We start from the raw sequence: 14294 nt of genomic DNA, 5'->3' as shown, positions 1-14294 counted from the left end.
TTGGACCGATTTAAGTGAGTTATTCCTAAGAATTACAGGCCTACAGTATAAAACGCCAAATTTCCATGCAAAATAATGGTACCGCTTTCAGCACCTAAAATCTGAAATAATCATACCGCCAGGGAGGTTAAAGTGGTTGGAAAGTCTAAGGGCCAGATCCACAAAGCGTTTACGCTGGCGTATCTATTGATACGCCGCGTAACTTCTAGTTTGCTCCGGCGTATCTTTGTTTTGTATCCACAAAACAAGATACGCCTGAAGCTGGGCTAGATCCGACTGGCGTACGTCTTAGTACGCCATCGGATCTAAGGTGCATATTTACGCTGGCCGCTAGGTGGCGTTTCCGTCGATTTCCACGTCGAGTATGCAAATTAGCTAGATACGGCGATCCACGAACGTACGCTCGGCCGGCGCATTTTTTTACGTAGTTTCCGTAAGGCTTTTTTCGGTGTATAGTTACCCCTGCTATATGAGGCATATCCTATGTTAAGTATGTACGTCGTTCCTGCGTTGAATTTTGAAAATGTTACTTTGTTTGCGCAAGTCGTTCGCGAATAGGGCTTTGCGTAGAATGACGTTCAGGTCGTAAGCATTGGCTTGTTGCGGGTTAATTTTGAGCATGCGCACTGGGATACCCCACGGACGGCGCATGCGCCGCTCAGAAAAAACGTCATTTACGTTGGGTCAAGACGTATTACCATAAAACACGCCCCATCTCATCCATTTGAATTGCACGCCCTTACGCCGACACAGTTACACTACGCCGCCGTAACTTACGGCGCAAATTCTTTGAGAATACGGGAAATACGCTGTAAGTTACGGCGGCGTAGTGTAACTGAGATACACTACGCCGGCCGTAAAGAAGCGCCGCACTTCGTGGATCTGGCCCTAAAGGTTTTTTTACCTTAATGCATTCTCTGTCAGAGAACCTGTCAGAGAATAGTCAAGTGTTGCTTTCTGTATATACAGTATTTGCATGCTGCATTGCAATTCTAGAACAATAGTGTAAAGGGCACAATTCCATAGTCTGTGCTGCCCACACAACATAATTTCTAAATATATGTTCCTGGTAAGCTAATGACTACTGTAGAACTTACCTCCTACAAGGACTCTGGCTGGAAAGTCAGTCTCATCGAAGAACCATCCTTTGATTGTAATCACTGTGCCTCCTTGCACGCTTCCAGAAGCTGGGAAAATCCTGTTTACCACTGGGTGACAGAATACAGGAGAAAAATGTTCTTTGTTTTGTTTTTAAATATTGGGTTAATAAAAGGTATAAATTATCATGTTTTTTTTACCTGCGTAGGTCTGGAACATACTGATTTTATTGAGGGCAGACACATAGTATGTGGAGATACTTGGTAAACTCCTGTAATGTAGGAAAAAAGTCCTTCAGAGCCACATAAGATGTACCTGCTGTGCCATAAATGGTCTATACAGGACTAAACATTTTGAAAATCAACCTGCTCATGAAAGCAGTGTATAGACAGCTAGCACTAAATCACTGGGGAAATGTTTGTGACAAGGATTTGATCTTTTTTAAATCCTTACCATATTTTCATTAATATATTTTATATACTGTACATACAGTATGTGTTGTATGCATGCTCTATAATTACTGTCTGTATATTAGACAGTGCAATCATCATTCTGCTGGCAGACAATTTTCAAACTGAATGGGAAAAGTTTTGATCAGAGACACTCCCATAACTTTTAGATAAACCTTTGGTCACCATAGCCATTGGGAGCTAGTCTTCCTAACTGCTGTTTTGGCTGGATTAGGCATTTTTTTCATACTCGGCACCCGGGAGGTCCTACTATCCCCAGTCTCAGATGATAAAAGCAGCACCTTGAATAGAGCTGCATTTCAGCATTCATGCAGCATTCTCTCTTGAAGGAAAAAACTGAAAATGTACTATCAAATACTTAGGCCCAGATTCACATAGAACTGCGGCGGCGTAACGTATCATAGATACGTTACACCGCCGCAAGTTTTCATCGCAAGTGCCTGATTCACCAAGCACTTGCATGAAAACTTACGCCGGCGGCTGCCGGCGTAAGCCCGCGTAATTCAAAGCGGCGTGTGCCATTTAAATTAGGCGCGCTCCCGCGCCGGACCTACTGTGCATGCTCCGTTTTGAAATTCCCGCCGTGCTTTGGAAAGTGACGTAATTTTTTCGAACGGCAAAGTGCGTAGCGTACTTTCGTATTCCCGGACGTCTTACGCAAGAAATTATTTTTTTTACATTTTGACGCAGGAATGACGGCCATACTTTATACAGCACATATGTGGGCTGTGTAAAGTTAGGGCAGGTAAAACGACGACTAAAATTGCAACGGGAAACTAGACTAGCAACGACGTACCGAACGCGAAAAACCGTTGTGGATCGCCGTAAAACCTCATTTGCATACCCGACGCTGGAATACGACGCGAACTCCACCCAGCGGCGGCCGCGGTATTGCATCCTAAGATCCGACAGTGTAAAACAATTACACCTGTCGGATCTAAGGGCTATCTATGCTTAACTGATTCTATGAATCAGTCGCATAGATACTCTGAGAGATACGACGGAGTATCTGAGATACTCCGTTGTATCTCTGCTGTGAATCTGGCCCTTAATGTATTTTCCTTCCCTGATGGACTTCATGGCAGCATATATTTGGGTAGCCCTGTTCTCACTCCTACCCCATAGGACCCCACTCCCATAAATTTTCAGGCTGAGCCAGAGGCTGTGTTCTGTATCTAGTCTATACTCCTGACTTTGGGAGTGAATTCCACTTTTTTGGGAGGGTTTATGTGCTTGGCTGTAATTTCATTTTTTTGGCAAAAAATAAATGAAAAAATTTCCCCTATGTGATGATTTTTAGGTGACAGGTTGGTTCTGTTTATTGAGATATGCAGGGTCTAAAAGACCCTGCATGTCTTCTCTTTATTCCACTAAAATGTTTTGCAATGTAGATTGCATTGCAAAACATCCTTTCCTGCCAAAGCGAGCCAGGGACACCAAGAGCTTGACCCAGAAGTTTCCGGGTCACAAAAAGTAGTGGCGGAGAGCGTACGTGTGTCCGCTCTTCTCCTTCCCTTCTACCATGCCAGCAACTGCCATGGAGATCCCAGGACCGACAATGGGCAAGCGGAGCCTGGTATGCATGGCGGGGCGTGGTGGCGGGGGCAGGGCACCGGTATCGGGTGTTTGTGAGCAGTCGTGTGGCAGCAGAGCCGCCCGAATGCTCTCACCTGACAGGCAGGAGTCTGTCTGTCAGTTTTAGACACAATCCTGGTGGCTGCAACCACTGTATTGTGTTTCATACCCCCCACCGTTGAGTCCATATGACGTATGGACCTTGCGACGAAAGGGTTAAGGGGACTGTTTAGACTCTTGCAATGCAGTCAAGATTGTTCTACCAGCTATTTGTTATAAAGATAAAGCTAGCTCTTGAAAGGGAAAGTTTAAACTTTTGCATCGTAGACCAGATTGTCCCACTTGTCAGAATTATTCTTTATGATAGAATTAATATTCTTCATCCCAACTTCCATTGCATTGGAAGATAGGCATGGGTTAAGGCAGGCTCCCAGGCTGCAACTGCAGACAGATATACCCCTTGGGGACAAGTCCAACACAAAGCTACCACCAGAAGATGCTAACCCCCAAGGACACACCCAATCATCATCATTGAGTATACCACAAAGGACATATCATCCTCCAATGACAACTCCATATATACGGCTAAGCTGATGAAGGCCACATCAACCAAACAGGTGACTCATTATACTGGAAAGCCTGTGAGGAGGACAAAAAAGGAACATGGCATCTGGCTCAGCCTAAAGCTTTATAGGAGTGGGGTCCTAAGGGGTAGGAGCAGGGGGGGGGGGGCTACCCAAATGTATGCTGCCATGGAGTCTGTCAGGAAAAAGTGTTATGTAGCGTGTAACTCACTGTCCATAACGGTCATCCAAAATGAAGCTGATATTGTGATGGCCTGTACAAAATAAAATCAACATTGGTTAAACCTGCTTGTCTAAATACATTCCTCAAGAAAAACAGACATTAATCTACAACTTACCAATATAGGTGCCAGTACTGAGGCATATAATGGAACCATAGTCACTATATTGATAGTTCAGTTGTAATCCGTACCTACAGAAGAAAATTAAAAGCTGCATTTCTGTGGGCTATAAGGCTTGTTATGTTATTTCACTTATTTCTTACATGATATAATCCTAATCTTTACCCCCCTATTTATCAAACCATATATATCAAATGCCTTTTTTAATTTACTTTTTTCTTTCTGACCTATGAAAGAATCATGCACACTGTACTGCCCAAAGAATCCGGGGATATCAATGTCAAGTATCCCAGACATCTTCAGGCATTGAACTTCGAGCTATTGTGATATTTCCTCCCTCCTCAGACATTCTATGTCACCCACGGCGTGTAAGTAAATAAAATGATTCCCTCACTAGAGTGTTGGATGCACATGGCAAAGATATGGTGCCCGTTTTTAAAGGAGCCGGCTAAGAAAATGAGGAAAAACTGCAGAATCACAATATGCCAGTAAACAAAAAGATGGTACGGAAAAGACAAGGCAGTAGAAAAAGTTGGGATGAATGCAAGATTTTGTTGGACTGCATGGAACGGTAAGTATGTCATTTAGAAGTGCCATATTATAATACATTTATCAGTGCTTTATTTGGACTTTGGCCTAGAATAAGACTTACCTATAGGTACAACTTCCCCATAGAGGTTTACAACCTCTTTAAGCTAGCCATACATGGATACATGGATCAAATCATTTAGCCAGATCACCTGAATGTGTGGATGGGGGTATCTGGTCATTTTGTTTTGTTCAGCCGGCTGGCTGAATGAAAAAAAACTGACCCATGTATGGGCAGCTTTAGAGTTCCCTTGTCAGTTTTCAAATTGCTGCCTATGTCCCCTCTGGAGAGACTCATTGGGATTATTTACGAAAGGCAAATCCACTTTGCACTACAAGTGCAAACTACAAGTGCAAAGCGCACTTGAAATTGCACTGAAAGTGCACCTGGAAGTGAAGTCACTGTAGATTCGAGGGGGATATGCAAGAAAAATAAAAAACAGAATTTTAGCTTGCACATGATTGGGTGATAAAATCAGCAGAGCTTCCCCTCATTTCAGATCTACCCCTCAGGCCTTGTACACACGGTCGGACCAAACCGATGAGAATGTTCCGACGGACCGTTGAAGTGGCCTGATGGTCTGATGTGCGTACACACCATCGTTCCAAAAACCGATCGGGTCAGAACGCGGTGACGTCAAACACACGACGTGCTGAATAAAACGAAGTTCAATGCTTCCAAGCATGCGTCGACTTGATTCTGAGCATGCGCGGGTTTTGAATCGATGCTTTCTGTACTAACCATCGGTTTGGTCCGATGGGGCAGCGGTCCATCGGTTCGGTTTTGAAGCATGTTTTAAAATTTTGGACCGAAGGACAACAGACCGATGGGCTATACACACGGTCGGTTTGGACCGATGAAACTGAACCTCGGTCCATTCTCATCAATTTTGTCCGACCGTGTGTACGCGGCCTCAGATTTACAGCGACTGCACTTCCAAGTGCACTTTCAGTGCAATTTCAAGTGCATTTGCCTTTCGTACATAACCGTGTCTTTATTTTACCTGATTATCATGGTTACAGGTACTGAAAGTAACATTCTAAATTCTGATATGTCACCATCATGTACTTTCCTACTGTGAAAATCTGCTTTGAGATTTTCCAGTGGGGACTTTAGTTGTGATGACAATTGTCCAAAGGTGGCCATAGATGGATTGAAATTCATCCAGTTCAAAAGGATGAATGTAAAAAACTGAGCCATGTATTATATATTAAGGCTGCATTCACACCTGAGCGACAAAACGCCCGACGCCGGACGCTTCTGCCGCTAGAGGGGAGAATTCCCATTGCTGTCTATGGAGATGGTTCACATCTCATCACATCTCATAGACGCCGCACGCCTGTCGCCTGAAAAAAAGTCCCGGACCCTTTTTTTCAGGCTACAGTGGCGTTTTCCCATTGACAGCAATGGGAAGACTTCTGAAAGAAAAAAAAAAAAAATGAAAGTTTCATAATCGTGGCAAAATACGCCGCTACCGCCGAACGCGCCTGTCGCTCAGGTGTGAATGGACTCTAAGCCATGTAGCTTAAAGGGGTTGTAAAGGTTCGTTTTTATTTTCTAAATACCGGTAGGTTCCTTTAACCACTTCCTTACCAGGCACTTACGCAGCTTCCTGCCCAAGCCAGTTTTCAGCTTTCTGCGCTGTCGCACTTTGAATGACAATTGCGCGGTCATGCTACGCTGTACCCAAGCAATTATTTTATCATTTTGTTCCCACAAATAGAGCTTTCTTTTGGTGGTATTTGATCACCTCTGCGATTTTTATGTTTTGCGCAACAACTAAAAAAAGACCGAAAATTTTGAAAAAAATAATAAAGTTTTTATTTTTTTCTGTTAATTTTTTTGTAAATAAGTATGTTTTCTTTTTTAATTACAGACACCGATGAGGTGGCACTGATGGGCACTGATGAGGTGGCACTGATGGGCACCGATGAGGTGGCACTGATGGGCACTGATAGGCGGCACTGATGGACACTGATAGGTGGCACTGATGGACACTGATAGGTGGCGCCGGTATGCGGCACTGCTGGGCACTCATAGGCGGCACTGATGGGCACTCATAGGCGGCACTGATGGGCACATATGGGTGGCACTAATGGGTACATATGGGTGGCACTGATGGGTACATATGGGTGGCACTGATGGGTACATATGGGTGGCACAGATAGGTGGGCACTGGGCATGGATGGGCACTGAGAAGTGGCACTAAGGGAAACTGAGGGGTGGCACTAATGGACACTGAGGGGTGGCACTGATGGACACTGAGGGGTGGAACTTGTTTATTTACAATTTTTCCAATCAGTGCCCATGTTGCCAGTCAGTGCCCATTTGTGGGCACTGATTAGCATCTATTGTGCATATGTGGATTTACATGTGGATGGACATGGGGGATGTACCTGGCCATCCGAATGTTTCCTCCAATCCCTGGTGGTCCTGGCGGATTCCCTGTGGTCTAGTGTGGGCAACCGAGGGGGGCTGCGCTGATAAACAATCAGCGTGAATCCCCCCTGTCAGGAGAGCCGCCGATTGGCTCTCCTCTACTCATGTCTGTCAGACGCGAGTGAGGAAGAGCCGATCAACGGCTCTTCCTGTTTACATCGTGATCAGTCGTGATTGGACACGGCTGATCACGTGGTAAAGAGCCTCCGCCGGAGGCTCTTTACCGAGATCGGAGATGCAGGGTGTCAGACTGACACCCTGCACCACTGATCGCTGTGCTGCGTGCCCCCACGGGCGCGCGCCGGCATGAAATCCTGCAGGACATCAATAGACGTCCAGTCAGGATTTCACAACCACTTCCCGGACGTCAATTGTCCATTGACCGGGCGGGAAGTGGTTAAGCTAGTGCATTGTTGGTTCACTTACCTTTTCCTTCGATTTCCCTTCTAAATGTTTTTTTTCTTTTTCTGAATTTCTCACTTCCTGTTCCTCCTCAGTAAGCTGTTCTGGCTGACTAACCCCCAGCCAGAACGGCTCGGATGATGGGGCAAGCTAACTGAGGAGAAACAGAAAGTGAGAAATTCAGACAAAGAAAAAAAAACATTTAGAAGGGAAACCGAAGGAAAAGGTAAGTGAACCAATAAAAACGAACCTTTATAACCCCTCAAAGGCAGGACTTTGTTCTGTTTGGTCATAATTCCTCTAATTTTGTTCCTCTGTCTACAGCGACAAAGACTGTAATAACCAGTGAGGGACTGGGAATCTTTAGCCGAGGGAGAAAGTACAACCAACTAGCCCTTTCATAGTAGTGACAGATGTCTGTGGGCTAAACAAATGTATTGGGCAAAATATGCCCTTGTTCCACTCCAATCCAGTTTGAGTTTATTCAAAACTGCATAAAGTATTTTAGACATTTTACACCAAATTCCTAATAATACAATTTCTTTCTTACTATAAATGTGCTGTGGCAGAGTACTTACAGTTTATCAGAATTGGGTTTTAGCAGCAAACATGGCATTCCTCCGGCATAAGCCCTGTGATATAATGAGAGGTGGTGTTAAAATCCTAAAGAATGTAACTAAATTTAAAATGATTATACAAAACAAGGTAATTAAATTTAACAAAATCGTTGGGGGGGGGGGGGGTTGAGTGCTATTCTCATCTGTGATTGGTTCGTTATGAGATCAGAAGTTGACTAATGGCCGTGCACACGATCCGAATATAGGACAAAAACGATCGTCCGATGAAGGATCGTACGATTTTCGGATCGTGTGTACACTACTTTCGAGAGCCGATCACGACAGTTCATCCGATATTATTCGATCGGACATGCACGAAAATTTTCCTCGTACGATGTCAGATCGTACGATTTTCGTTTAGTCAGTACAGTTGTCGTCCGAAAATACAATACAAATACATTACAACACATGACATCACTTCCAAATATTTTTCCGGTCGTACGAGAATTTTCGTGACTTTAATAACCCATTTCATTTTACTTGCGACTATTAAGCGAAAAAAGTCGTACGATCCGTCGTACGATATTCGGATCGTGTGTATCGTGGCCATTGGATGCATCTTCGCTTTTGGATATTACCCAAGCTTTGTTTACTTCAGTGGCCCAAAATTCTATTCAAACACATATAATCAATTGACACAACAATTACTTCAGTAAAGAACTGTAACTTTCAGAAATAACTGTAAATTGGTGGTTAAATCAATCAAAAAAAGGAATTATTGGCCGGAGCAGAAAATCAAAAAAATTCAACCAAATAAATCATTTCATTTCATTATTGAAAGTTTTTAAATGTTTCATCAATCGCCCTCTGATAATACAGCAGAACGTAATAGAATCAACTAAAGCAACTATTCACAAACTTAAGTTATCCATTTTCAGTGGCATGGGGGATTTGATCTTTGGGCCATATTCTCATAGAAGTTACGATGGAGTATCTCAGGATACTCCATCGTATCTCCCTTTTTTGGCCCGTGTATCTATGCGACTGATTCTTAGAATCATTTTCGCATAGATACACTTAAGATCCTCCATCTGTAAGTCACTTACACTGGCAGATCTTAAATGTAATGACGCCGTCCGCTGCTAGATGGCATTTACGTGAAGGACTCATTTGCGTATGCAAATGATCCTTCTACGCCGATTCCAGAACGAGTTCGCGTCGCGTAACCGTCGCTAACGTCGTTTGCGTAAGCGGAAACTTACTCCTGCTATATGAGGAGTAAGTTTCCGCAAGTCCCACGTAGGCCATGTTACGGATGGCGTCGGGTCCGCGTCGTGTTTTTTCGTCGGGTACGTCGTTTTACTAAGTCGTTCTTGAATACGACTTTACGTCAATGACGCACACGTCGGCGTCATTGACGTTTTCCGCCGAGAACTGGAGCATGCGCACTGGGCTTTTTGAAGCCCGGCGCATGCGCAGTTCATTAGAATCGGGGGCGCGCTTAATTTGAATACAAGCCGCCCCCTTGGAGATCCGCCAGGCTACGCCGGGGCATTTACACTCCGCCGTCCCAACTTACGGAGCAAGTGTTTGGGGAATACAACACTTGCTCCTGTAAGTTGGGACAGCGGAGTGTAAGTGCCTTAAGCGCAGCCCGCGGATTTTTAGAGAGAATATGGGCCACTAGGCTTATCTGATGCCTATTACACACGACCGGTTTTGCCGACAGAATTTCTCTCAGCCTGCCTTGCAGACACACGCTCAGACAAAAGTCCGCCCATCCAAAGCGTGGTGACGTACAACACGTATGACGGCACTATAAAGGGGAAGTTCCATTCCAACAGCGCCACCCTTTGGGCTGCTTTTACTGATCCTCGTGTTAGTAAAAGTTTGGTGAGAGACGATTCGCGCTTTGCAGCCTTGTGCTTTTCAGTCTGTTACAGCGTGACGAATGTGATATCTCCAGTACAAATGCTCCCGTCTCATTATTGATTCTGAGCATGCACGTTTTTTTCACCGTCGGAAAAGCATACAGACGAACGGTTTTCCTGCCAGGATTTTATCCTGACGGAAAAAAGAGACCCTGCTCTCTTTTTTTGTCCGGCAGTTTTCCGGTCGAAAAACTGCGATGGAGCATACACACGGCCGGAAATTCCCAGGCCAAAAGCTCTCATAGCAGTTTTCCCATCTGAAAAAACAGTTGTGTGTACAAGACATGAGACTACAGGACCAAGATCTCCCCCTGTCTTTACTGAATTTTCCATTATAATATATTGAAACTCCATTGACTGGTGATATAGGTTAAAAGCGGATTCACTTTCTCCATCAGAGTCACTTCATAGATGAGGGGCAGATATTTCCTTTAGGTTCCCAGCAGCAGGAAAACATATAGGGCCGGATTCAGATACATTGGTGTATCTTTTCGGGCGGCGTACCGTATCTCAGATACGGTACGCCGCCGTAACTTAGGGCGCAAGTTCCGTATGCAGAAAGAACTTGCACCCTTAGTTATGGCGGCGTAACGCATGTGTGTCGGCGTAAGCCTGCCTAATTCAAATGGGGATGATGTGGGCGTGTTTTATGTAAATTCACTGTGACCCCACGTATTTGACGCCGTTCGTGAAAAAAATCTCAGTGCGCATGCTCGAAATTATGCCTCAAGTCGTCATTGCTTTAGACGTAAAGCGTAACTTACGTACAGCCCTATTCGCGAACGACTTACGCAAACAACGTAAATTTTTCAAAAATCGTCGCGGGAACGACGTCCATACTTAACATTAGCTACGCCTCATATAGCAGGGGTAACTTTACGCGGAAAAAAGCCTAACGTAAACAACGTAAAAAAATGCGCCGGGCGGACGTACGTTTCTGAATCGGCGTATCTACCTAATTAGCATATTCATTTCGTAAATATACGGAAGCGCCACCTAGCGGCCAGCGTAGATATGCAGCCTAAGATACAACGGTGTAAGACACTTACACCGGTCGGATCTTAGGGAAATCTATGCATAACTGATTCTATGAATCGGTCACATAGTTACGACCCCGCACACTCAGAGATACGACGGCGTATCCGGAGATACACCGTCGTATCTCCTTTCTGAATCTGGGCCATATTTTTAAAGAGAAACTTGCTCCCTTCTACCTGTAAATCACTTTAGATGGAATTGAATTTTAAACCTCCAGTTGCTGTTAATCTCCAGCTCTCACAATCTTCCACAATTCCATTAATAAAGGAGGCTTTGTGAATTGAATGGAAAAGGAATAATTCTTGCCTTAGCACCCTGACTTTTCTCCCATTGGGGCTCAAAGCAGCATTACTGCCATAGACATCAGTAATGACTTTGCCAACAATGGTGATCATGGAACCTGCAAAAGAAAAGGTAGGTTCTGTCATTCAGTAATCACAGTGATAAATTTATAGTATATTTAAAATTTTTCTATACACTGTTTTTTTACTGAGAAGGTAACTAAAATAACATAGTTGCCATATGACAACCTGATGTGTACATATATAGATGGTGAACTTCATATAAGAATATAAATAACGTACTGTAGCAATAGTTTCAAATTGTAAAGGATAGAAAACACAGTAGTAGTGTATCTTACGTAAGATCAGTTATGGGGCCACATGGATTGGTGAGGGGTACCAATGATCAGTGGATCAGTATTCCTTTTTTTTCCCTGTTTACATTGGGTTGGGAATTTTTACAAGGAGTTTATATACACAATGGTAACCCGGAAGTTGTCTCCGATAGGACGAGCCCCCGGGGGTGTGTCTGTGATCAGGGTCAGATTGCACATTTAAGAGAGATTGGCATCAGTGGAAGCATACCCCAGACGAAGCAAGTTTTTGTGAAATGCGTCGGGTGACTCCACTGCTGCCACGCACATCTTTGATCAAAGTGTTCTTTAAATCCACTTTCATGTAAGTGTTTCTAACCATTATTAAAACGCTCATTGCCTACAGTATTATGCTATGTGTTTCTTCTGTTCTACTCTTTTCCAACACATCGGGTACATGGTTTGACCGCTGGGGGGCTATCATCTTCAAGCACTAGACGTCTCTTCCTTTTGATTGGTGGACTCGCTGTTTTTTGCCTTGTGAAGATCCAGTCCTGCACTGTCACATTAGCCCGGATTCAGAAAGGACTTACGACAGCGTATCTCCAGCTACGCCGTCGTAAGTCTGAACGTGTGCCGTCGCATCTCGGCGCCTGATTCAAAGAATCAGATACGCCGGAATTTGGCCAAGTTCCGACCGACGTAAGTCTCTTACGCCGCCGTATCTTGGGTGCATATTTACGCTGGCCGCTAGGGGCGCTTCCATAGATTTCTGCGTATAATATGCAAATGAGCTAGATATGCCGATTCACGAACGTACTTGCGCCCGCCGCCTTCATATACGTTGTTTGCGTAAGGTGTTTTGTAGGCTGCTATATGAGGCGCAGCCAATGTTAAGTATGGACGTCGGAACAGCATCGAATTTTACGTGGTTTACGTCGTTTGCGTAAGTCGTACGTGAATGGGGCTGGGCGTAGGTTACGTTCACGTCGAAAGCATTGAGTATTTGCGACGTGATTCTGAGCATGCGCACTAGGATACGTCCATGGACGGCGCATGCATCGTTCGTTCGGCCCCTCATTTGCATGGGGTCACGGCTCATTTCAATACAACACGCCCACTGCCTTGTTCATTTGAATTACGCGGGCTTACGCCAGCCCATTTACGCTACGCCGCCGTAACTTAGGGCGCAAGTTCTTTCTGAATACAGTACTCGCCTCTCTAAGTTACGGCGGCGTAGCGTATATGAGATGCGCTACGCCCGCCTAAAGATACGCGATTCTTTCTGAATCCGGGCCATTGTGTATTAACAGCTCTGTTGACCCTTTGGGCGTAGGCTCTTTAGGAATCCTAAACTATTCCGGTAAGCCTCTGCAGAATTGGTGGTGGTTTCCTCACAAGTGTGCATCACGTTCAAGTGTGAATTATCGTTTATCTAGGACTATTCACCTAGTCTTATACATCAAGCAAGCCCTTTCACCATTTTGGACTTTTTTTGTTTTATTTTGATCAGTTTTTTTGCCCACACATCCGTCACTTGGTGTTTTTTTGGCATATTATTATATTTTAGACATTCAGTGTTTATAACTTCATTTATCACCCAGCGCTACAATTTATATGTTGTGTTTTCTGCAGTGCCTTTTACAAACGCCATTTGGGATCTCCTTGTCATGGTGGTAGGGAGGTGGTAGGGAGGTGGTTAAATTCATGCAAAATTAGTTCAGGCAACACAATGATACTGCTATGAAATACATAATTATATTGCAGTGATAAACCTGCATGTACATCTCATCCTCATGGTGCTGAAGAGAGGCAAGGTGTGCTTTTGTATTCTGTAGACAAAAGTAAAATAGTAACGTAAAATGTATATATTGGGAGGACTGACCCTGCATATCAGTCCTGGTATCTGCCCACCAATAGTGAGTCATTGAAGTCAAAATGCAAAATAGGAGTTGCCATTTCTAACTTGTTTTAAAAGTTTTAATTGCAGGACTGTCATCCTTATCTTTTTTCACTAATGGTGAGACCTGGAACAGACTTGTGTATTACAGATGTTGGGACATTTAACATACACATGGTTCTTCTAGCATGGTATCTTTTTTTAACTAGTAAATTAAAAATGAAAGCCCTGGAGCTTGACCCTGAAAAAGAGTCAGCTCAGCAATTTCCATATTCTATTGCAGACAAGTTCCCTTTAGTTACTGTTTTAGAATGGCAAAGATCTCCATAGTGGGATTACAGCAGATAAAAATGTGGATCCCTGTTACATATACCTATCTCCCTGGAAACAACAAAAAAGTATTTATCAGCTGACTAAACTCTAATTGTAATATTATATTACATACCTGGTGGTCCAGTTAAAGGTGAAATGCTATCAATAATAGGGGTATAGTACTGATCAGTCTGAAAATGAAAAAGATAACCTATCAAGAGTTGCTCTCGGAAATACAAAATAAATCTTAATAAATAGTTATATTGTATTGAGATAATCACAACATATATACATCTCCGGATCCTTTGAAGCCCAGGGGTGGGCTGTGCATGTCCTCCATGAATGGGATTTACCATCAAGTTTCAACTCCTTGACTGAGATACCCAATATATGTAATCCTCTGAGGTGTTTACTGGGCCACATTGATGACGAGACTATATCTAAGAATATGCAAACCTTCCTG

General features: G+C 43.8%; 1 protein-coding gene across 1 annotated transcript in view; it reads right to left on the bottom strand.

Moving 5' to 3' along the window:
* LOC120941316 (fibrocystin-L-like) overlaps window positions 1–14294 on the bottom strand; it is a 292358-nt gene that overhangs the window by 263027 nt on the left and 15037 nt on the right. The window contains exons 5-11 of the mRNA XM_040354641.1: window positions 13965–14022; window positions 11331–11424; window positions 8077–8130; window positions 4066–4139; window positions 3939–3981; window positions 1299–1369; window positions 1098–1208 (exon numbers count right to left, since the gene is read on the bottom strand). Of these exons, the coding sequence (XP_040210575.1) occupies window positions 1098–1208; window positions 1299–1369; window positions 3939–3981; window positions 4066–4139; window positions 8077–8130; window positions 11331–11424; window positions 13965–14022 (505 nt within the window). The remainder of the gene's footprint in view (window positions 1–1097; window positions 1209–1298; window positions 1370–3938; window positions 3982–4065; window positions 4140–8076; window positions 8131–11330; window positions 11425–13964; window positions 14023–14294) is intronic.

The sequence above is a fragment of the Rana temporaria genome, chromosome 5 (assembly GCF_905171775.1).
Source record: "Rana temporaria chromosome 5, aRanTem1.1, whole genome shotgun sequence".
Classification (NCBI taxonomy): Eukaryota; Metazoa; Chordata; class Amphibia; order Anura; family Ranidae; genus Rana; species Rana temporaria.
This window is presented reverse-complemented; position numbering and strand designations above follow the sequence as displayed.